Consider the following 23,376-nt stretch of genomic DNA (forward strand, 5'->3'; position numbering starts at 1 on the left):
TTTGCTTTCCTTCTCTCAGAAATCACAGTCCTGTGCTTCCTGGCATCCACTGTCTGAAAATAGTTGTTTCTTAGTTTTCATTTTTTAGCTTTTGGTTTTGTAGTTTGACAGCTTAAAAAGAGAAGATAAACCATGTAAGTGCCTTAAAAACTAAAAGACTGTTTAAAAAGAAGGAATATTTTTTCATATTAAATGCAAGACAGGCACGTATTGCATGGAGCACTGGGTGTGATGCATAAACAATGAATCTTGGAACACAGAAAAAATAAAATTTAAAAAATTAAAAAATAAAACAAGACAGAGGTCAAATAAGATTAGGGTTGACTGTCCATTAAGAGCACTAAATAAGGTCATTTTGATGTTAGTGAGAGTCATTCTAATCAGTCACATTGGGCTGAGAAATACTAGAACATGATGACCAAATTTGGCCTGTTTGACTCCATGGTAGTGCCCTATACAGCTGGAAATCATTTTTTTTTTTTTTCTGCTGACTTAGCACACATGCAGACTCTAATCATCTTTACATATATGGTAAAACATTTGAATGCACTGGTCCAGAATACATAATCTAGAGGAAAATAAGAATATTGATGATTGTTCAAGGAGGTTCAGAGATATGATTTCATTTAGTCATATGATTAAATAAAAACTATACAGGACACATTTTTTTAAGTGCCAATGGCACTGTTAAGTTTCAAGTATGTTTTTGGAAACAAAACAAAAACTTCTCAAGAGTTCCAAAGCTTTTTGTGAGTATGAACAGTGCTGTCAGTTTCTATGACTGACTTTTGCATGTTCAACTTTGAATCCAAGCATCTACCCTATCCCTTGGACTCATGAATAAACCCTAAAGAAACATAAGAGGGTTCCATTCTATCCACAAAATCCTGTGATGTGGCCAAACTCTAATAATCTACTGAAATTAAAGCTGATGCCTTTTTTTAAAGATTTTATTTATTTTTTTGACAGAGAAAGATCACAAGTAGGCAGAGAGAGGGGAGTGGGAAGCAGGCTCCTCGCTGAGCAGAGAACCCAATGTGGGGCTCGATCCCAGGACCCTGAGATCATGACCTGAGCCAAAGGCAGAGGCTTTAACGCACTGAGCCACCCAGGCACCTCAAAGCTGATGTCTAATCAGGATATAAATCAAAATGGAATATAGACCAAGTTTCTTTTAAAAAAGTAGTTCTGTATTTGATACCATTATTTTTACTGAATAAACATTATGTTGTTTGAAGTTGATTGAAAATTTTGATTACCTTGAACCACTGTTAAAAATCTGAATTTCTGAATAGCTACACACTTCATCATTATTAACAATTACAAAAAAATTCATGGAATCCTCACAAATATTTATGAGCATGTATTCTACTACTGAAAAATTTGGGTGATTATAATCTACATGAACAGTGATTTGAGATTTATAGCTTCTTTTTCTTTGTGTCATGGGTAATTTCTCTGTGTTGAAGTGTGAGCATACACATCATTTGAGCTTTCACTGAAATAGAATACAAAGCCTGCCATCTTTCAGTAACAGGGGAATAGTGCATAAATCCTCTATTGCTAAACAAACATTACATCTAATTATGATTTAAGTTTGATGTTGGCTATAGTGCTATCTAAACATATGGTTAATGGTCCCTTTTATTCTCCACTATAACTTCCTGAATAAACTTCCTGATTTGGAAAGGCCCCAATGTCTGCTTGGACTATCATCTAGTCTTTAAGAATTAGTGCTTTGGTGTTATATAATAAATTGGGTAGCAGATACTTCATATTTTAGTTAAAGGATAAGAATGTCTCATGAGACATTTTAAAATGTATTGCATGACTATAATTTCCCTAATATATCATACTTTTCTGTTTCTGATTGTGGCCCATTTTCTTTAAGTGAGTCAAGGAAAAGTCATTTAGGTGAAAGAATTAATTATTCCTATTTTTTAAAGATTTTATTTATTTATTTATTTATTTTAGAGAGAGAGAGTGAGAGAGCATGGGTAGGGAGAGGGACAAGCAGACTCTACACTGATCATGAAGCCTGACACAGGGCTCCATCCCATAACCTCCGAGATCATGACCGGAACCAAAATCAAAAGTCAGTGCTTAACTGACTGAGCCACACAGGCACCCCTAATTATTCTTATTTTGAAATCTCATTCTACATCTGATGTTCCTATAAGGATGAGTTACTTGTGGTGACAGCAGTGGGTTATTCTATGCTTAGGAAACTATGTCCATGTTTATAATTTAATAAATAATCACATTTTGGATTTTTGGGGTTAAAATAACTTAGAGTAACATTTTTTTTTTAAATGGATAGCAGTGAAGACAGAAAAATACTTAATCATAAAGACACCAAAAATAATAAGGCCTAGTCATTATTTTAATATCAGAATCTGGGAAGGTATTTCAGCAAACATTTGGACAGGAAAGAGAGGATAGATGGAAACTGGTGATTGTACATCACATCCTAGAAAGAGTCGTCTCATAAGTAGACTACTGTTGGCAAAAGCAGAAGCAGGAATATCCCCGGTAATAGTGGATATAGGGATTAAGCTGAGCAATGAAAGTGTGAGAAAGGCAAAGGGATATCCAGCCAGACTTGGATCTGGGAATCTGGCAAGTTGTAATGCATGTAAGTCTGCTATAGAGCTATGCAGATATAGATCTGAGAAGGATAATATAACAGTACCAAAAAGAATCCAGTCATTCATGACAAACAAACACTGCATGGTGGAAAACTCAGACACAAAGAGAGATGGTACCCATGTGGATACCAAGTCAGGACTTCCTTGGAAGACAGAAACCGTAACAGTTACTTAAAAAGGGAAAGACTGGGGCACCTGGGTGGCTCAGTAGGTTAAGCCTCTGCCTTCAGCTCAGGTCATGAACTCAGGGTCCTGGGATTGAGTCCCGCAATGGGCTCTCTGCTCAGTGGGGAGTCTGCTTTCCCCTCTCTCTCTGCCTTCCTCTCTGCCTACTGGTGACCTCTCTTTCTGTCAAATAAGTAAACATTTAAAAAAAATAAATAAAAAGGGAAAGTAGAATATAAAGAATTGTTAACTGGTTAAAGGTGCTTAGTTACTCAAAAAGCATAAAGGAAGGATGTAGGGAGACCTGAAGTAACAGGTATAAAAGAGTAGCTACTATTTTTAGGCTGAGTGAGGGTGAACAGAGTTTGTGGGCAAGGGTTGGTCTATAGATGCTGTCCACCATTGCTGTAGGATGTGAAATTCCTGGAGCTGCTTGTCATGGTCAGAGCACGTGTGCAGACCAAAGCTACTCAGAAAGCTGCCAGTGGAGAGAGACTGGCCAGCTGAGATTCTATTTGGACTACTTGGCTCTCATACTAAAAAGTAAAATAATAATAATGACAATGGTAATGACGAACCAGAAACTAGAACAGAAGACCACAATGGCCTTATTAGGTCTCTCCGGGACCCACTGTTGACTAAGCTTAACATTTTGGCTACCTAATCACAAAGAAATGTCTACAGGGACCAAGGAGAGTATCATAAAGCAGGACAAGGAAGGAGGGAATTTAGAGCTCAGAGACAGTAGATTGATCATTGCTACTGCTGATCTCTGAAAATTATTTATTCCAAGATCCTAAATGGCATTTTAAAATGTGCTTGGCATTTTCATTAAATTGTAATGAGAAGGGAGTTGGGGGAAATTGGAATGGGAGGTGAACCATGAGAGACTATGGACTCTGAAAAACAATCTGAAGGGTTTGAAGCGGCGGGGGGTGGGAGGTTGGGGGAACCAGGTGGTGGGTATTGAAGAGGGCACGGATTGCATAGAGCACTGGGTGTGGTGCAAAAACAAGGAATACTGTTATGCTGAAAAAAAAATAAAATAAAATAAAAAGTTTTATAAGCAAAAAAAAAATCGTAATGAGAGATGAGCTCTGTAAATCAAGAGCAGAAAGACTTAAAGAATATAGGATGAAAAGACACACAGAGGAGCACAAATTGAAACTGAGTGAGGTGAAATAAATTATTGAAATTCAGCTAAAAATGCAGTAGTGTAATTAAAAATGCATTGGTGGCAAATACATACAATGGAATTTTCACTGTGGAAAATGGGCACTATAAAATGGTCAACAGGTCTGAGAGGCAAGTAGGAAAACGGCTGCAAGAACATGAGGATATCACGGACTGGACAGACAGACCAAAGCCGTGTAGTTTGAGAATTGTAGGTGATCCTGAAGAAGCAAATGGGAAAATGAGCACAGAAGCAAAAACCAAAAATAAAATTAAATGAAAAAATACTGTTGTTCTCAAACTGAAAGAACTCATCAGATTCCAGTATATTAGTAAAAAAGACTCTTAAAAATTCTAGCAAAATTTTGAATTACGTAAATAAAGGGAATAACTCTATGCAGGCCTAGGAAGAAAAAAAATAAGTTACCAGCTAAGCACCTCAAATCAGGCTTGTCTGCAAAACAAAATGCCAGAAACCAACATTCTAGCTAGATGTCACTTTTGTGAGTTCTCTTGCCTTCCCCAAATCTAGTTTGGCGCTCTTGGTATGTTCTCGGAGACTTCTGCACTTCTCCTATTATATAATTCTTATTTCATTTTGCTGTATATGTATTTACTCACTTGTCTCTCTCTGTTAGAGTCTGAGAAAAGTCTCTTTACAGCTTAAATTCTGTAAAAATGAGATCATAAGATAAAATGACTCTGGTCTAAAGTTCAGTCTTCGAAACAAAAAGTGGTTGAGGAAAACCCTATCTACCTCCTCCTTGCCACAAAGACAGGAAAAAAAAACACACATTCTCTCTCTTATTCAATAGGATTACAGTTTATGGACCCTCATCTATTTTAGTAAATGCAGGAAGCAGTTTTATGTTCATTGTTGTTTCCCAAGTGACTAAACTAGCACGGTACAAAGCATGTAATAGACACATGATGAATATGTGTTTAATGGAAGCATAGAAACATTCAAATTAAAATTTTAAGCTATTTCCCATGAAGTCGTGTTAATGGTTGCTGTTTTTATCTCCTCCATAGGCTTGTAACTGCAGCACAGTAGGATCCTTGGATTTCCAGTGTAATATAAACACGGGCCAATGCAGCTGTCACCCCAAGTTCTCTGGTGCCAGATGTACCGAGTGCAACCGAGGTCACTGGAATTACCCTCACTGCAGTCCCTGCGAGTGCTTCCTGCCTGGAACTGATGACAGGACCTGTGACTCAGAGACTAAAAAGTGCTCCTGTATTGATCAGACTGGGCAGTGCACCTGTAAGGTGTGGTTGTCAAAATACACTGAAGGAAAAACCTTCCCTGGGTTCTCTTTCCATTGCCCACTTTTGACTTCACTCGGTGGTCATGACTCACGCTTCACTACATTAAAGAAATAGATAAACAAAAATTCATTGCCAGACACAGTTTTTATTCATATATGTTCATGTGCGTACAGATAAGCACCACTCTCTAAGAATTTATTTTCAATCCAAATCCAACTTCATTTCCGGTCGATAGAGATGATATATTTTTAATGATAAAGTGGAATTTTTCTTTACATATTTGCTTTGCTTAAACAGGAATAATTTGGGAAGGAAAAAAATGAATGTTCTCTTAAGCATCATCAGAGAAAAATCACAGCTAGATAATAGGGCTTCTAAAAAACCATTTCTCTTCAAATTAATCCATAATCACTGTACACTGAAAAATATATTTACTGCTGTGGAAGTTCAGTAAAATTTCATCACATATAAACACTGACATAACAAACAGTGACTACGTGCAAAATTCAGCTCATTAATATTGTTAAATGATGTAGAAAAACAGCCAATTAAAAAGGATAAGAGGAATTTTTCCCCCTTAGATATTTCTAAAAATCAGTCCCAGGATAAATGCAGTGAATACTGTGTCAGAGGTATCCTTTCATGAAAAAAGTCTAAGCTAGAGGGACGGAGGACATAGGAAAATGAAATCCGGAAAGTGATTATTAAAATAGTCTTCCAAATTTAGGAAAATGGCAGCATTTGCCATTGAAGCCTCCAGACAAAACACAAAGTCCAATGCTGTATTATTACATATTATAATTATAAATCGTATTTAATATGCATTTGATGTGCATATATACACTGTAGAATGATAGTTCTATAAGCCTATATTTTAACACCCTGCCTGTTTTTTTACAACTTTGTATCACACCACTGGGAATCAATGTTTCTATTTTGCTTTTGAAATTCTCCTGACTCTTTCCTATTGTTCACAGAGGATATTAGGAAATGTGTTGTTTAGATCTTAAAACCAATACACAGTAGCCTCTGCAATGTATTTATGTATAAACAAAGCCCTTTTTAGACTTCTGAAATCCTCACAATGAAATTAACTTAACTACATGTGCCATTTGAGATGTGAGTCTCCTACTCAGTGTTTCTTTTTGGTTAATTAAGAAGCATTACTCATTCTCAAGCTTATTTTTCTCATAATCTCATTATGGATCCTGAGGAACTCTGCTCTCCCTTCAGGTGCATGTAGAAGGCGTCCACTGTGATAGGTGCCGGCCGGGCAGATTTGGACTTGATGCCAAGAACCCACTTGGCTGCAGCAACTGCTATTGCTTCGGGGTTACTACTCAGTGCTCAGAAGCAAAAGGACTGATCCGCACGTGGGTGAGTAAGGAACCGCTGAGCCATGTAGTGGTACAATGTCAGTTCCTGCTTGTATCTTTCAGCCAGGCACTGAGGGATAGGATGGAATAGGAAAACATCTACGTAAGCCTTTCCCATGTGCACATTTAGAACGGGGGCCTGTGACATTAGACAGTTGGCATAAATGCCTTTTTTTTTTAAAGTCCTAAAAATAACTCACTTATTGTTGATAAGGAAGTAGATGCCCAGGGAGAAAAGCAGATGTTGCAACTGAGGCATTATAGTCTGGGGATGGGCAGAAGCTGCATCCCCCAGAGTGAGGGTCCCCGAGCGTGAATGCGGGCAGGTGATAAAGCAGTCACGAAAACCAGAACTTGTTGCACGTTCCCTCGAACCTGCCTTAGAGAATCGCAGCCTTTTAGGGGGCAGCGTGTTCATTCCTACTTTTGTTTTTCTCTAACTCTTCCCACTTTTAAGTTCTATCTTTTATTAGTGTAAAAGACCAATTTTCACAGATGTTGTAGTTCTTATTGTGCAAACAAGGCAGAAAGACTCATCCCTTGCCCTGGTGGTTCGTGGGGCCCAAGTTTTGTTCCTCATCAGAACACCTCCTCAGATCAAGAATGGGGCTATAGAGAGACACACGGTCCCTAACTTAGTTTTCAAGGGGTGCAAAGGATTGGAGCTTAGCCCCCTGCTGTGTTTGGATGCCCATGTAGGTGACTCTGAAGCCTGAGCAGACCATTCTGCCCCTGGTGGACGAGGCCCTGCAGCACACCACTACCAAAGGCATCGTTTTTCAACACCCAGAGATTGTGGCACACATGGACCTGGTGAGACAGGAACTCCGTTTGGAACCTTATTATTGGAAACTTCCAGAACAGTTTGAAGGAAAGAAGGTAAGGACAAGAACTTTGAAGTCATAGGAGAACAAAGTAAGGTATGTTTTTGGAATCACGCCATTTCGGGCTTTATCTGACATCTCACTCCTCATTTTATTTTGGTAGTTGATGGCCTATGGCGGCAAACTCAAGTATGCAATCTATTTTGAGGCTCGGGAAGAGACAGGTTTTTCTACCTATAATCCTCAAGTTATCATTCGAGGTGGTACCCCGACGCATGCTAGAATTATCGTCAGGCATATGGCTGCTCCTCTAATTGGCCAACTGACACGGCATGAAATCGAAATGACAGAGGTAAGCTCATTAGTTTGGTGCAAGGATGCCAGTGGTTTTGCATTTAGTTTCATCAAAGTGGTTTCTTTTCCTATTAACAGAAAGAATGGAAATATTATGGTGATGATCCTCGAATCAGTAGAACGGTGACCCGTGAAGACTTCTTGGATATTATATATGATATTCATTATATTCTTATCAAGGCAACCTATGGAAATATCATGAGACAAAGCAGGTAAACTGTAATAGAATCAAAGTTCAATTCTTATTTTAAAGTCTATAGGTAAGATCAGTAAGACACCTGATGGAAAGATTTACAAGTGTTTGGTTTGGGAGTGTGATGATAGAAGACAAGTCAAGGATGGCTTCCAGGTCACCTGGCAGAAGAAACTACCGAGTCCCACCAACATAAAATAGGATGAGAAGCAAGTTTAAGGGGGTGGAAACATCAAAATTAACTTTGACCTGGTGAGTTTTAGGTGCCAGTCAGAAATTCGGAAGAAAAAGCCCTGCAGAGTAGAGATAGATAACTGTTGTGCTATAAATAGATTATAAGATTGCTGAGAAAGTAACTCCCTTCAACCTTCAGGGAAGCCAGGCAGGGTCAAGTTGGTCTCGTCTTTTCCAACTGTGAGCATTCTCAAGGTTCATCCCAGTGTGCCCTACAATATTGTCCCTTTCACTGTGCATCATTATGTGAAAAGATTGGGAGTCACACCAAATAAAGAAGAACAGAAGAATAGTAATAATACATGTGATGTCACGGAAGCCAAAGGATAAGAATATTACAAGGGACTATAGTTTTGTCTAACCCAAAGAGGCCAATTAAAATGAGGCTTTTGAGACTGACACTTAGGATTACAATGGTGCCATTCGTCATACCAATTTTTGTAGAATACTGGAGCAAATCTTAAAGTTTTGAGCTATGAATGAGATACAGTGACACTAAGAGTATGGGTGTAGACTATTATTTTCCATGAACAAAAATATAAAAGGGAGGAATGAGATAATAAGGAGTAAACATGTTCACAAACCCTGAGCGAAAGGGGTTTATAGCAAGGTATACATTAAAAAGAATAGGATAAAGAAAAAACTAGATAATGGAGAAGTCAGATTTCAACATGAGCACACATGATCATTTTCTAGAGTGGAAGGGACAATTTAGCCAATGAGTTAAAATGAGGAATTGCTCACATGTGGCTAAATTTCCTTTATTAGAAGCAGAAAGTTGAGTTCAGACACATGGTCTCTCTTTCTCTGGCATGTCAGTTTCTCTATCATTTCCTGCTTGAAAACAGTATTATGTAATAAATTTGTTGATCAGTTTAGAACAAAATAAAACAAAGTAATTGTGAAGTCCCTTATTGGCAACCAGTGAATATATAAATCCCATATTTTGGATGTTTAGACTATACTAAACATAGATTTTTGTTCTTTGTTGCAGAAGATCCATATCATTCTTCTGATTGTACCATAGGTAGGGACTTTGGGTAAAAGAATAAATCAAAAATCAAAATTCACTTTCAAATTTGTATCTCTTTCATGCTTTTTTCATATTTCTCACTTCTAAGATTATTTTATTTGAAATAATTAAAAAATAAAGGCATGCATCAAAAATATACTGTCAGCAGTATCATTAATTATATGAAAATATCAAATGTAAATCAGGTGGCAGAAGCCAAGGCATGTTTGTATGTCATGGAAGACAGCAGATAAATTTGTGAGGGTGGAAATAAATAATTATTTTGCAAATTCTTCCATACCGCAGTGAGTTTGGTAGCACGTGGAACATTTTGTTAGTGGAACTGATAGAAAATATATTGTCATGCGTTTTTCATTTTACTTTCTTTGCTTCCCTCATACCAATTCCATTTTATGGGGGAAAGACCACCTTTATTTTGGTCTTCCCCCACCCAACCCCTAAGTCCTTTCTCTTATATTATTCACAGACCTCCCTAAATAAAATTCTTTGGTTTAAGAGATCATTTTGTGAAGCTTAAGGATCAATAAAGAAATACATCACTTGTTCAAAGCTTAATAAAAATTAAAGCCATTGTCTATCAACAATAAGAATAAAGAAAGCAATGGATCAGCACTTAATTTTCTAATACAGTAGAATTGTGACAATATATAGTCAAATATAGTGAAATATATTTATATATAGTTAATATATAGTCATATATGTGCATATATATATAAATATATATATAGCCAAATATATATAGTCAATATATAGTGAAAAATATATTTGAATCTTCCAAGATAGAACATAACCCTGCATCTTTGTTCAGTTCCAAATAAAATAGTCTCAGAAGCAGAGCGTTTGAGAGTTTTACATGTAGTTTGAGACTTACATAATGTCAATGCTGACATTGCCTTTTTTTCTTCACTTTTGTCTTCTCTTACATTCATTTCAAGGATGTAACAACTTTGCATTTCAGTATTCACTTAAATAGAAGCCTGAGTTAGCCCAAATCCCTGATTCAAACAAAACAATTGTTCTTTTAACCCCTGAGAAAAACCAGGTGCATTGCAGAAATATCTGTTGTTGACACACAATTCAAGTTTTACTCAGTTTTTTAAATACTCACTAGCCTGTTGTGTGCGTGCGTGGGGAGAGAAGGGAAGATGATGTTAGCAACTCCTCATGTTATGAAATACCACACGATGCTGACACAGAGGACTCACGAACAAACCTCAAGTGACCTTCTCACTCCCGCAGAGAATCCAGGGGGACATGAAGGTAGAGTCTTCCTTACGGGAGGGGCGTGGTTTGTTTATAGATCAAACGCCTTTGTGAACTAGAAGGAGGGGAGAGTGAAATCTGAATTTTAATTGAACATGTGTTTCATAAAGGCTGGCTGATCTTCAGAGTGCAGCTTACAATCTATGAAGTCAGGGTGTGCATTCATAACTCAGTGTCAATAAAACCTACCTATGCTTGTTATAAAGTTTATGATTCAAGCTCCTCAAGCTATTGGAGGTGACTTTTGGTGAAGAAAAACTATTCATTTTCTCATTTAAAAGTTTATTTGCAGAACATTTCATGTTACCAGTTAGTCAGTCATGAAATAGTCTGAGTTTATGGACCACATATATTTTTTAATGCTTCATTTCAAGTGAATGTAAAATGTATCAACATTTTCACTAGGAATATATTTTTTTCAACTATAAGGACCTTCCTACCAATAGGAAGGGTGAGTTAAGTTAGTTGAAGGATTTATTTAATAAAATTAACAAAGTCACTAATCTGAAAGTTTCCTTATCCTTTATCCAGTAAGATCAATATTACTGGATTATCTTCAATCGTTGTTTTCTTTACGGTTTTCTAAAGTTCTTGAAAGGACAGCCAGACTCAAGAGGAAGAAATCGGGCTAGTTGTAAATTAAAAGCAATTTCACTAGTGACCACGGGAGATATTCTAATGGGGAATGACCTTGGTTTGTCTGTTTGAAGGAATATAAATGTCTAATTAATTGCCCATGTCTACCTGAAGCCACTCACATTTTAAAATGTGGGGGAAAAGATCCTTATAATAACTTCTCCACAGGACATCAGACATCTAATTTACTAAACTCCTTATGATTTATGTGAATATTTTGCTAATGTGTAATCCCAGCCTTTGAGGAAGCCAAGATGCAGGGATATGATGTTGCGCGTGACTCCCTGGATTTAGGCAGCTTGAAAACCATAAGACAGGCTTGAGGTTATTGAAAAAACCCCGAGAAGACTCTTTTTGTAGGATTGGGTGTTTACTACATGAGCTTAATTTACTGGTGTGATAATCTAACTATACTCACTGTTTGCAGGATTTCTGAGATCTCGATGGAGGTAGCCGAACAAGGAGGCATGACAGCGGTGACGCCTCCAGCTCGCTTGATAGAAAGATGTGATTGTCCCCAAGGCTATTCTGGTTTGTCTTGTGAGGTAAGCTGACTACCGCTAACCTGCATAAGCTCAACTCACCTAACCAGCCAAACAGAAATGACTTCCAGAACTATTCTGGGTGCAATCAGTTTTCCTTGATCATTGCATATCCTTAATCTATTTTTTTTTTTTAACTTCCACTCACAGCATGAAACACCATGAGATGAGGATGGTGTTATTGTGACCTAGAAGTAGGAATCACATCTGAAGGGTAATATTTGATGAAAATTAAAAGATTTGTAAAAATACAGAGCAGTCAAGAAATAAGAATGTTTTCATAAGGCACCTTTATTATATCTGAGCCATTTTCTCAGCACCTCTTCTGAATGGCTAAAGACATTTAAGCTGCAGTGATTATGAGATAGGATTATATTGGGTTTTGAAAAATTGTTTTTATATGGAACATGACAAAACACAGGCACTGAATAGCAGACTGTTCCCTTCAACATAAGCTTCTCAGAAGGACATTTACTGTTCCCACAATGCCACTATCATCCAGTCGTTATATTTTTTTTGAACTGCTTTTGCTCTCTGAGAGTTTCCCTTGATTATCTTTAGAACTGGCATATTTTCTAGATCTTTATCCTCTGGAAGTCTATTTGACTTTTGCAAATATTAAGTATTAATAGGAAGAGTATAATATAGGGGAAAGAAGAATAGATGGGAAACTGGCCTGAGTTGGAATCTTGACTTCACTATCTACCAGGACTGAGACCTTGCATGATTTACTAAACCTCTTTAGGCTTCAGCTGGTAAACCTCCAAGTCCCTTACTGCCACCACACTCGCCCGTCTCCTGCAGACCTGTAGTCCTCCCCAAAGCGCAACAACCAAAAGCAAAGGAAGGGCAACCAGGATCTTCTCCAGCCCTGCAGCGGAGATGCCTTCCTGGTAGGCACATTGATTGAGGCCCATGGCATAGCTGGTTAGATATGCTTAATACCTCTCCTACCAGCAGCTGATGAATCATATGAAGACAGAATGAGCTATGGCCCTAGAGCACTATTACGGTAGTAGTCAATGCTGCTTGATGTTAATAGTATTATTATGGAATAATTAGTTATAAATCCATGCACTGATTTCTTTATAGAAAACAGTATGCATCTTTTGTAAACAGGATTTGAAGATTTTATTGAGTATGGCTCATAAGGCAAGTGATGGCACCAGCTCAAAACTAAAGTAACTTAAAAATAATATAATTTTCTTGAGATGTAGCGTGCTACAATGAAAAGAAAAGGAGTCTGGTTTCAGTGAATCCTCCCTAGCTCCATGGCTGGGACAGGGCGTTCAGGGTTTGTTACTGGCCCTTAGGATTTTTACCTGTAGAATCATCATGAGGATTGATTTAAATGAGAATATGTATTACATGGAGCACTGGGTGTTATACATAAACAATGAATCCTGGAACACTACATCAAAAACTAATGATTTGCTGTATGGTGACTAACATAACATAATAAAAAATAATAATTAAAACAAATATGTGTGTGAAAGCCCTATTTAAACTGAAATGCTATTCAACTTCATTACCGTTATATAAATTCCATGTTGTTCAGAGAACAATTTCATAAGAACAACTGCAAATATCTGTGAAACATACTTGGAATAATTTTATAACTTTGTGGCTGCTCCAAAAGGCAATATTCATATGACTGTGTCTATTTTGATGTAATAAGTAATCAAATAATCTACCTCATTTTGAAATCATAACTCCTACCTATACATTTAGGCACTTGTACACATACATATCACAGTTAGATGCATAACAAACCTAAATACACATATGCACACACAGTGTAGATGTGAACAATGAGACAGTGAATGTGGCTGCCTTTCCAATGAGCATGAAAGACTTAAAGGAAGAAGACAGAAAGAACTTGAGATTTTTCTACACAAGTGGAATTTTTTCCCAAGAAGCATATGGCTATACTGTTGGTTTACTGTTTGACCTTGGTCAATTCTTTAATTGTTATAGGCCTTCGTTGCTCTATAGTTATCCAATCTATAAAATAACAGGTTGGGTTTGAAGTTCTAAAATTCTCTGGTTCTGCTATATTATTTAGCTATGAAAGGTATTGAGTAAGTAGTCAAGATTGACCTTTAGCCCTCTTGAAGAGAAAGCTATACCACAGCTGTATTTTTTTCTGCATGTATTTAAAAAGAATACTGTTCACTTACAAATAAAATATGAGTAGAGTAGCAAAGTATTTTAATGCAGTCTACCTTCCATTCCAGATTTTAAATGTTAAAAACTCTTTTTGCTGTGATTGGTAGGCTTTTTCAGTAGCATATTCTAAAACATGCTTTTCCATTAATCTTAGTAATTTTCCATCATTATGTGAAAATACATATTAGCACAAATAAAGAAACTGATAAATGAAGAAGATTAAGAAAACTAGGAACACATACAAACCACATCTGCATTGGTGGCTTCACTTATGTCCTGTGAATTTCACTTAAGCTCCTATTTACAGACAATAATTACAGTAATATCCTAGTGTTGAGATTATGGGGATAAAGGCCTATCTCTCATAATAAGGTGCCTGAGGTGTTCTCGACATCCCATTACCTCTAATCCATTATACATCTTATTTATAATTCATCTTGATTCTAAAGTGTAATTACCCAAGCATAAAATCTAATCATCGAAGCAACAGCTAAGGACAGTTCTGAAATAATACCTCCCATTCCAGTAACATATGCTTTGGGTCTTGAATACACAAAGCAATTCCTTTACAATATTTTTGCCAAATGTATGGTATTCTAGAGACATTTGTATTTACAAGCTCTTCATTTCCTGTTTTCACCCAAAATGTGGTTGCACATAAGTAGAATTAAGTGTTAGTTATGGCCAATAATAGCCAATTTGAAGACACTTACCCTTTGCCTGTTACCTGTCATCTCATGATGCTTTGGTGCCCTGTTCATTGAGAATGTTAGTTCTAGAAATACGCGTTTATTACAACCTATAATTTAAAGTAAATATCAGATTACCTTTAGAAGTCAAATAAAGACTCAGTTTCCTTACCACACTTGTTGGTAATACCACATTTGTTGTTGAGCCACTGAGATTATAGCCGGTTCTCACCATTGTCTGAGTTCAGATGATTGTCCAACTGACTTAAACTGACCTAAACTCAGGTTTGGTTGTATGTAGAACTGGAAATAGTCAGCAGTGAGTATGTGGTTCTCTACAATTAGATCATGTTGATCAAATACTTGCAGATGATCTCTAGATCATATGTTTGCAGTTCAGCCTCTCTCTCCTCACCCTCATGTTGTAACAGGGCTTCTGGCTCACTGTTGAATGGCTGCTGTCTACTGGCTCACCACTGAGAAGCTGTAACTTTTGGCTACTAAAAAATAATTTTTTACATCTCCCCAAAATATACACCTATTATCAAGTCATAAAACTCAAAAGACAAAATAGTGAAAATAGACATTTTTTCTTCCATATGCACATTTTGCTTGGGATACCCTTTACCAGTTTTATTATACATGGAAGACCCAAAGATTGCTTTCATGTGCATGAAAATATTAAGGCACATGGTATGGATAAGTAGGCAGACATGGATATTCTGTTACCCAATGCAATGTAAAACAATTACTGCTGTATTTTTTAAATTTTATTTTTAAATTTTATTTTTTATAAACATATAATATATTTTTATCCCCAGGGGTACAGGTCTGTGAATCGCCAGGTTTACACACTTCACAGCACTCACCATAGCACATACCCTCCCCAATGTCCATAATCCCACCCCCCCCTCCCAACCCCCCTCCCCCCATCAACCCTCAGTTTGTTTTGTGAGATTAAGAGTCACTTATGGTTTGTCTCCCTCCCAATCGCTGTTTTTATTTTTAGCCTGTCTTCAATGACTATATTTAAAAAATTATCTGGAATAGAGGCATCTCTGTTGACTTACTGTATGTAAAGCTCTAAACATACATTATCTTCTTTAATCCTCACTACAAGCTTATAAAAGAAAAAACCAACTTACCGTTGACTGAATGCTTACTGTATCCTGCATAACACCAAGCACTGAGTATGTATTATGATCCCCATGTTATGGATGAGGAAATGGAAGCCCAGGCAAGTTACAGAACCTGCCCACAACCACACAACTAGAAAACAGCAAAACTGCAATTTGAGCACGATTAAGTCTGTTTCAAAAAACCTAGATGCACTTACATCCTTAACTCTAATGTTCTATGACATCTTAATATCCCAGTTGAGGAAACTGAAACCTGCAATATTCAACACCTGTGTAAAATCATATTAGTAAGCGATGAAAAAAAGTGAAACTGAGGATTGCCTGATTGTGAAACCCACATGAAGATATAAGATAGGGTTTCCACAGGCAACAGGCACAAGTATTGTTCTTGTTAAAGTCTGAGGAGAGAGGTGGGAGATGTTGTGTAATTCTGCACCTGGAGCTGTGGGTTCTCTATTCTCTTTGTCTCCATCCTCTCACATTTTTATGCAAATGAGATTTGAACATTTTGATGAGATACCATATTATGAAAATAAAGATAGAAGGACAGCAGAGACAATTGCACTATGAATAACTCTAGCACAAGGAAAGAGAACTCTGTAAAAGTTTGAGTTAGGAAAAAAGGAACAGTGTTTATTTGCTTTTTTAAAATTCTCCATTTGGGGCGCCTGGGTGGCTCAGTGGGTTAGAGCCTTTGCCTTTGGCTCAGGTCATGATCCCAGGGTCCTGGGATCGAGCCCCGCATCGGGCTCTCTGCTCAGTGGAGAGCCTGCTTCCTCCTCTCTCTGCCTGCCTCTCTGACTACTTTGTAATCTCTATCAAATAAATAAATAAAATCTTTTAAAAAATAAATAAATAAATAAATAAATAAATAAATAAAATTCTCCGTTTGTTTCAGAAAGGATTGTAGACAAAGCTTTAAAAAATGCTATTATCTTTCCTCTTTTTATTATGACTCAAGCATGATCATTCTCATAAATGTTGCCTCAGTTCACTGAGAACATTTGATATTGAAAGACTCAAAAATACCAAAAAGGGGAAAGAATAAATACAAAACAGATCCAAGAAAGGAGGGGATTAAGATGGAATAAATACATCCAATTCCTTTAAAGAGTGTTTTAAGGTTCTAACTCTTGCATTGTCTCTTGCTTTGCCAACTTAGAAATTTAATCTACAGTGTTAGAACTAAAAGATTCACAAATCATCGGAGTTAATACACCTGCTCATTTTTCGGGAGGGGAAACCACATTCTCAATGATGCCATGCAACTTGCCTGTATCCCTTAGAAAAAAGTTAACTTGTAAAATCAAGGCTTCCATATTCATTTGTGTCACAGTCTGTGTCACAGCCCTTTAAAAGGCACACATTACCAGCAGAGTGAGGCACATGCCAGTGATTCTCCATTCTGACTGCTTATTACACCCATCTAGGAGTTTTGAAACAAACCCTGACCCTACTCTCTACCAGTTTAGTGAGAATTTCTAGAGGTGGTGGTACCTGGGTGACTCAGTCAGTTGAGCATCCAACTCCTGGCTTCTGCTCAGGTGGTGATCTCAGGGTCATGGGATCAAGACCCACGGGAGGCTCCTCACTGGATGGGGAGTCTGCTTGAGATTCTCTTTCTCCCTCTGCCCCTCCCCACTCTCTCTCTCTCAAATAAATAAATAAAATCTTTTGAAATTTTTGAAAAAATTTAAAAGTTAAAAAAAAAAATTTCTGGAGGTGGAGCCAGGTGGCTTTTAAAACTCCTCAGATGATTTTATGTGCACCAGGGTTGGGAACCACAGAGACAGGTCTAGAAGGTTCAGTGCAGAGCTCCACTGGGAGCTCAGGCTCAGACTCCTATCACAGGTGCTTTTCTGCTTCGTCCTGCTCTCTTTCCTGGGAAGAGTCATGGTAATAAGGGTAATTGGGTGTGTGTTAGAGTAAACTTCACCTGCCCACTGACCTTCAGATTTCAGTTTATAACACTGAATTATATGTAATTCCTCAATGAAAATTCCTATTTCTGAACTTTATTCTTCCTCTGAGACTTGTTTTAAACTTCTGTTTGAGGTATGAAATGGAGCTACAAAAACTCTTTGTGTGATTTTCACGTTTACATACACAGACACAGACACATAGACACACATACACACCAAAGCAAATACACCAGTAAGATAACAATAATTATATAGGTATCCAAGGATGAAATCCAGGTAAAGAAAATCCGGTTTTATTCTATAATCAGCATGTCAAAGAACTGGAGCAACTCATACTGTGAAATATCTCTAAATATACTTTGAATGGTTTCTTCAGTTTCTTAAATTAATTCTTCAGCCATAATTTCTAGACCTTATTTGGTAACAATAGAGCGATATGAACCTTGATTTTAAATAATATGAATAAATATTAAAGTATATGTTGAAGTCTACCATAAGAAAATGAGACACAAAATATTTTGAATACTCTCCCGGACTTTCTTTATCAGCTTGCTCAAAGCTGGGATATTATTTAATCTCATTAAAATTTCTTATAGGCTGTGATAAAAGCGGAGAGACTCACTTGAATGCTAAATTGAGGTACTTTTGCAGTATCTAAATCAAAATAAGCAAGGGAAGACTGACTATTGATCTTTTTCTTTTTCCAAGGAGCCTTTTTGCAAATACAACTCTGGAGGACCTAGTCCACAACCAAAAGAAAACAGAGGCATTAGGAAGTTCTTAGTGCATATGGTTTTTTCCTGCTTATTCAGCAATCATTCTTTCATCAATGGGAATAAGATATGCTATTAAAAAAACAAAATCCTACATAGCCAAGATGTTAAAACAGACCCTTTATAAACTTCATTAGGATCCGAGGAACTAAGTCTTACTTCTCACTCATAAATCAAATAATGTCTAATAAATGCAGTCGCTTTGCATACCAAGAAGACTGAGCTTGGAACCCAAGACCACTCTCATTACCTCTTCAGGGGCTATAGGCTTCCTTCCTGAAAGCCAGAGATTTTTTTTTTTTATACATTTGCATAATGAACCCGAATGAAGATTGAAGTCTTGATTCTGCATATGTCAGCTTTGCTAGCAGTTTTCTGTTTGCTCTTGGATTTTTATTGCAAAATGAAAAAAATAGATCAGGGAAAGATAAATTTTATTGGTGGCCTAATATTCCCAAGACATGAGAATTTTAAGTTTCTTGCTTTTATCGTCTTTAAATTATATCAATATAAAAAATGCAACCATGACACTTCTCTATTTATTTAATACTTCTCTGAGTCTATTGGACATTAGCTAGTTATCCATCAAGCATAGCAGAAGCAGATTTTAGGTTGTCAAGAACATTGGAATTCTCTCTTTAGTCTAAAAGACAATTTTATTAAAAAACAAACCTCTTTCTCAAGAAAAAGACTCTTTGAAGCTTTTTCAGATTGAGTGGTGTATGTAAATGACAGTCCTCCTTTGCCAAGGTCTGAGGTCTATACGTTAAAAACCACACAGAAATACACATTAGGAATCAAAACTGGTCCTTGTGTTTAGAAGTGATGTTGCCTTTAATTCAGGTAGAGGGAAAGAAGTCCTTTTTCACCACCAAGGAACCCAAGTATTGCTAAACCAAGATTCGTAATTAGACTATCCTAATTGCTTTCCTTTTCTTTTAGACATGCATGCCAGGATTTTATCGACTGCGGTCTGAGCAAGGTAGCCACACTCCTAGACCAACCCTGGGCACCTGCGTTCCCTGTCAGTGTAATGGACACAGCACACTGTGTGACCCTGAAACCTCCAAATGCCAGGTATTTACCTGTGTCTTTCTTGAATAAGGTCCATGTGCTCATTTATCTTTATACATGCTCGGACACCATGTGCAGAGGCGAATGATCTAAGTGACAGGGAACGTGTGTATGTGTGTGTGTGTGTGTGTGTGTGTGTGAAATAAAACATGGGAGGGGCGCCTGAGTGGCTCAGTGGGTTAAAGCCTCTGCCTTCGGCTCAGGTCATGATCCCAGCCTGGGATCGAGCCCCGCATCGGGCTCTCTGCTCAGCGGGGAGCCTGCTTCCCTTCCTATCTCTCTGCCTGCCTCTCTGCCTACTTGTGATCTCTGTCTGTCAAATAAATAAATAAAATCTTTAAAAAAAATGGGAAAAAAGACATTAACCATATTATACATTTTTTTAAAGTAATTAAAAATTGATCATTGGAAAAGCCACTACTCGTGTCAAGAAATAAAATATTAATAGCAGTTTAGGAGAACACCTGAGGACACTACGATTTATTTAAAAATCATATGAGGGTTTTTTTTTTCTGATTACATGCAAAAATAAACTTAATAAAAATTTGGAAATGATAAAAAAAATTTGAAAAGATAAAAGTCATCCAAAATTCAACATAAACATTTAATATTTTAGGTATTAGAGTTCTATGAATTTTATGCATGTGTTTATAAATAGATTTATATAATACCATAGGTGCTGTTTTATGTTCCACTTTTTAAATGTACCTATAATGAACATGTTTAAATGTACCTATTATGGTTGTTCTTCGAAATGTTTAGTCTTTGATTAGATATCCCATAATTTAAACACTTCCCATAGAATTCCAGCTACTCTTGTTTTTGTTGTTGTTGTTATGTTCATGCTAATAGCCTGCCTTCTAACACTGCTAACCTACCTTGAAACAATCAGGACTCAAGAAATTTAGGTTTGCCGTGTCACCAGATAGAGCTCCCCAGACTCTAATCCTCACACAGGTCTGGACACCAGATTTGCTAAACCCGTTTCCCACCTCTGCTCATCTACTGAAACTCCTCCAGTGAGGCTTCTGGAACTCAAAGTGGAAACTCAGCAAATTCCACCACATATTCTTCCTTTTCCTTTAGTGTTCTCTTCATTTTGCTGTCCCCGACATACTGCTCCCCCTAGAGCCTTCCAGGTGGTAGCTCTTGCCTCACACTCTTCATTTACTACACACTCTTCACTTAAAATAATAAAAATGTGGAAACAAACAAACAAGGAGTCTGAAAGGAAGCAGGAGTCCTTACTCCTCACCACCATTTTCCTATCATCTTCCTTTCTCCCCCATAACAACACGCGGCTTTGAATCGCATGCCTCTATCTATTTGCCCACCACACCTGCTCATCCCTGTTCTCTACTAACCCTCAGGGCATCCACCTCATTCATTCCTTGAAGATTTTTCCTCTGTATCATTGCCATTCTCTCTAGCACTATTCTTATCATAATCCTTCGTGATTTTAGTATTCATGACATTAACTCTTCCATACCCTTAACCCTGCTTCCTGTCCTCACTCCATGGTGCTGTTCCTGAACTTAACATTACAAGAAAGTGCAATGCCTCCACAGTCCCAGGTCAGCTGTCTTCTTTTTCAGCCATCATCTCTTTTCTCTCCAGTTCACTTCTTCTTGATACATCAGTTCCAACGTTTCTGGTTTCACCATTGGTGCTCACGGCTTTTCATTGCTCCTTGGCTCCCTCAGGTCATCCCTTTCTCAACCAGCTTAATATTCATGACCCCTCTTTAGTATCACTTCCTTATAATGTTCATTTCTCTTGCAACTCCTTTACTTGTTTTCACTCAGTTAGTTCTAACACTCATTAAATCCTCCGGCTCCATACCTGTGCCTTCTAAGCTGAATTTGGCTGCTGAAAAACATGTAACTATGCTGTCTAGTCTCACCATAAATCGATTATTGCCCACTTCAAATTGATCCTTTGTGCTGCTCTCCAATCATATCACTTTACTTCAGTCCATTCCCTCTCCCACATTTCTGGATGATTATTTCATACCTTCTCCTTCAAGCCCTCAAACCCCTCCCCCAACCCTTTTCCAGCCTTACTCTCAATAGAAGGTCATGCTTTCATTTCATTGAAAGATTAGAAGTAGTTGGAAGAGAACTAATAGAATCCCCCATTACCACATGCACCCACCATTCTGCATCTGTGTGCAGTTACTCTGACTCTTCATCATTTTGGATGAACTTTTCTTGTTTCTAGAAAAGACCACATCTGTGCTTATGCTCTAGATCCCAGCCCTTTCTCCCGCTCAAGAACATCATTCTTCCCATCCCTATTTCCTCTTCTCTCTTGAATCATCACTTTTTGTTTCTTCTGCTATCTTAAAAAAAATAATAAAAATGTGGAAACAAACAAACAAACAAAAAAACAAAAATAGAGGCACCTGGGTGGCACAGTTGGTTGAGCAACAGACTCTTGGATTTTGCTCAGGTTAAAATCTCATGGGTCATGGGATCGAGCCATGTGTCTGGCTCCATGCTCAGTGGAGAATCTGCTGAAAGATTCTCTCCGTCTGCCTCTCCCACCATGTGCATGTATGTGCACATGCTCTCTCTATCTCTAAAATAAGTGGATGAATTTTTTTTTTTAAGATTTAATTCCTTTATTTTAGAGATAGAGCATGTGCAAGGGGAGGGGCAGAGGGAGAGCAAGAGAGAATCTTAAGCAGATTCCAGAGTGAGCACGGAACCCCACTCAGGGCTTGATCCCGGGACCTGAGATCATTACTTGAGCCAAAATAGAGTTGGACATTTAATCAATTGAGTCACCCAGGCACCCCATAAATGGATGGATCTTTAAAAACATAAAATAAAAATAACAAGAATAAAAACAAACTCTGTTGACTTCACTTTCCCTGTTGATTTCTACCACTTCATTCCTCTCCCTATACACAGTGAGGAGTTATTTATACTCCTTCTATAGTTTCTCTCCTCCATTCTCTCTTGAATTACTAAAATCAGGCTTTTACCCCTACCACTATACTAACGAGTTAACTAATATTCAGATATCAGTCTTCATCTTTCTTGATCAATCAGCAGCATTTGCTATTCTAAATCATCCATTCTTTTTTTTTTTTTAAGATTTTATTTATTTATTTGACAGACAGAGACCACAAGTAGGCAGAGAGGCAGGCAGAAAGAGAGGGGGGAGCAGGCTCCCTGCTGAGCAGAGAGCCCAATGCGGGGCTCGATCCCAGGACCCTGAGATCACAACCCGAGCTGAAGGCAGAGGCTTTAACTCACTGAGCCACCCAGGCACCCCTAAATCATCCATTCTTCTTAAAACTTTTTGTTCACTTGACTTCCCTGGATATGCTCTTCCAGAGATTTCTAAATCTGGTGACTACTCCTTCTGTCTTCATTGCTATATTTTCCTCTGTACCTGAGATCTACATACTGGGGGTCCTAAGATTTAATCCTTGAAACAGTTTGCTTCTCTAATTTATACTCATTCACAAGATTATCTTACCCAAGCACATGCCTTTCAGTACCTACACTGAGAAACCATGGTATTTACCATTGTTTCTGTGATTAAATTTTAGTCCAAGTATTTAATGTCTCTAGAATTTATCCTGGTATGAGGCAGTATCTTTCTTCAGATATATATTACTTTTTAAAATTTTATTTATTTTTACTTATTTAAATGCAATTTGTTAACATAAGTGTATCATTAGTTTCAGATGTAGAGTTCAGTAATTCATCAATAGCATATAACACCCAGTGCTCATTACATCATGTACCCTCCTTAATTCCCATTACCTATTACTTTAAAGAAACTTCCATGTATTAACATTTCCTTTTCTCCTTAATACATCATGGTATCTGAATTGATACAAATTTGTTTTATCCATATTAAGATATGCTTAAAGGATCATCTATT

At 37.4% G+C, this 23,376-nt stretch overlaps 1 protein-coding gene across 1 annotated transcript in view; it reads left to right on the forward strand.

Moving 5' to 3' along the window:
- LOC111147662 (laminin subunit alpha 2) overlaps nucleotides 1-23,376 on the forward strand; it is a 502,086-nt gene that overhangs the window by 271,863 nt on the left and 206,847 nt on the right. Inside the window, exons 24-30 of the mRNA XM_022503866.1 lie at nucleotides 5,019-5,255; nucleotides 6,489-6,632; nucleotides 7,331-7,510; nucleotides 7,619-7,807; nucleotides 7,888-8,021; nucleotides 11,596-11,713; nucleotides 19,345-19,479. Of these exons, the coding sequence (XP_022359574.1) occupies nucleotides 5,019-5,255; nucleotides 6,489-6,632; nucleotides 7,331-7,510; nucleotides 7,619-7,807; nucleotides 7,888-8,021; nucleotides 11,596-11,713; nucleotides 19,345-19,479 (1,137 nt within the window). The remainder of the gene's footprint in view (nucleotides 1-5,018; nucleotides 5,256-6,488; nucleotides 6,633-7,330; nucleotides 7,511-7,618; nucleotides 7,808-7,887; nucleotides 8,022-11,595; nucleotides 11,714-19,344; nucleotides 19,480-23,376) is intronic.

The sequence above is a fragment of the Enhydra lutris genome, unplaced genomic scaffold (assembly GCF_002288905.1).
Source record: "Enhydra lutris kenyoni isolate GAN:26980312 unplaced genomic scaffold, ASM228890v2 scaffoldscaffold17, whole genome shotgun sequence".
Taxonomy (NCBI): domain Eukaryota; kingdom Metazoa; phylum Chordata; class Mammalia; order Carnivora; family Mustelidae; genus Enhydra; species Enhydra lutris.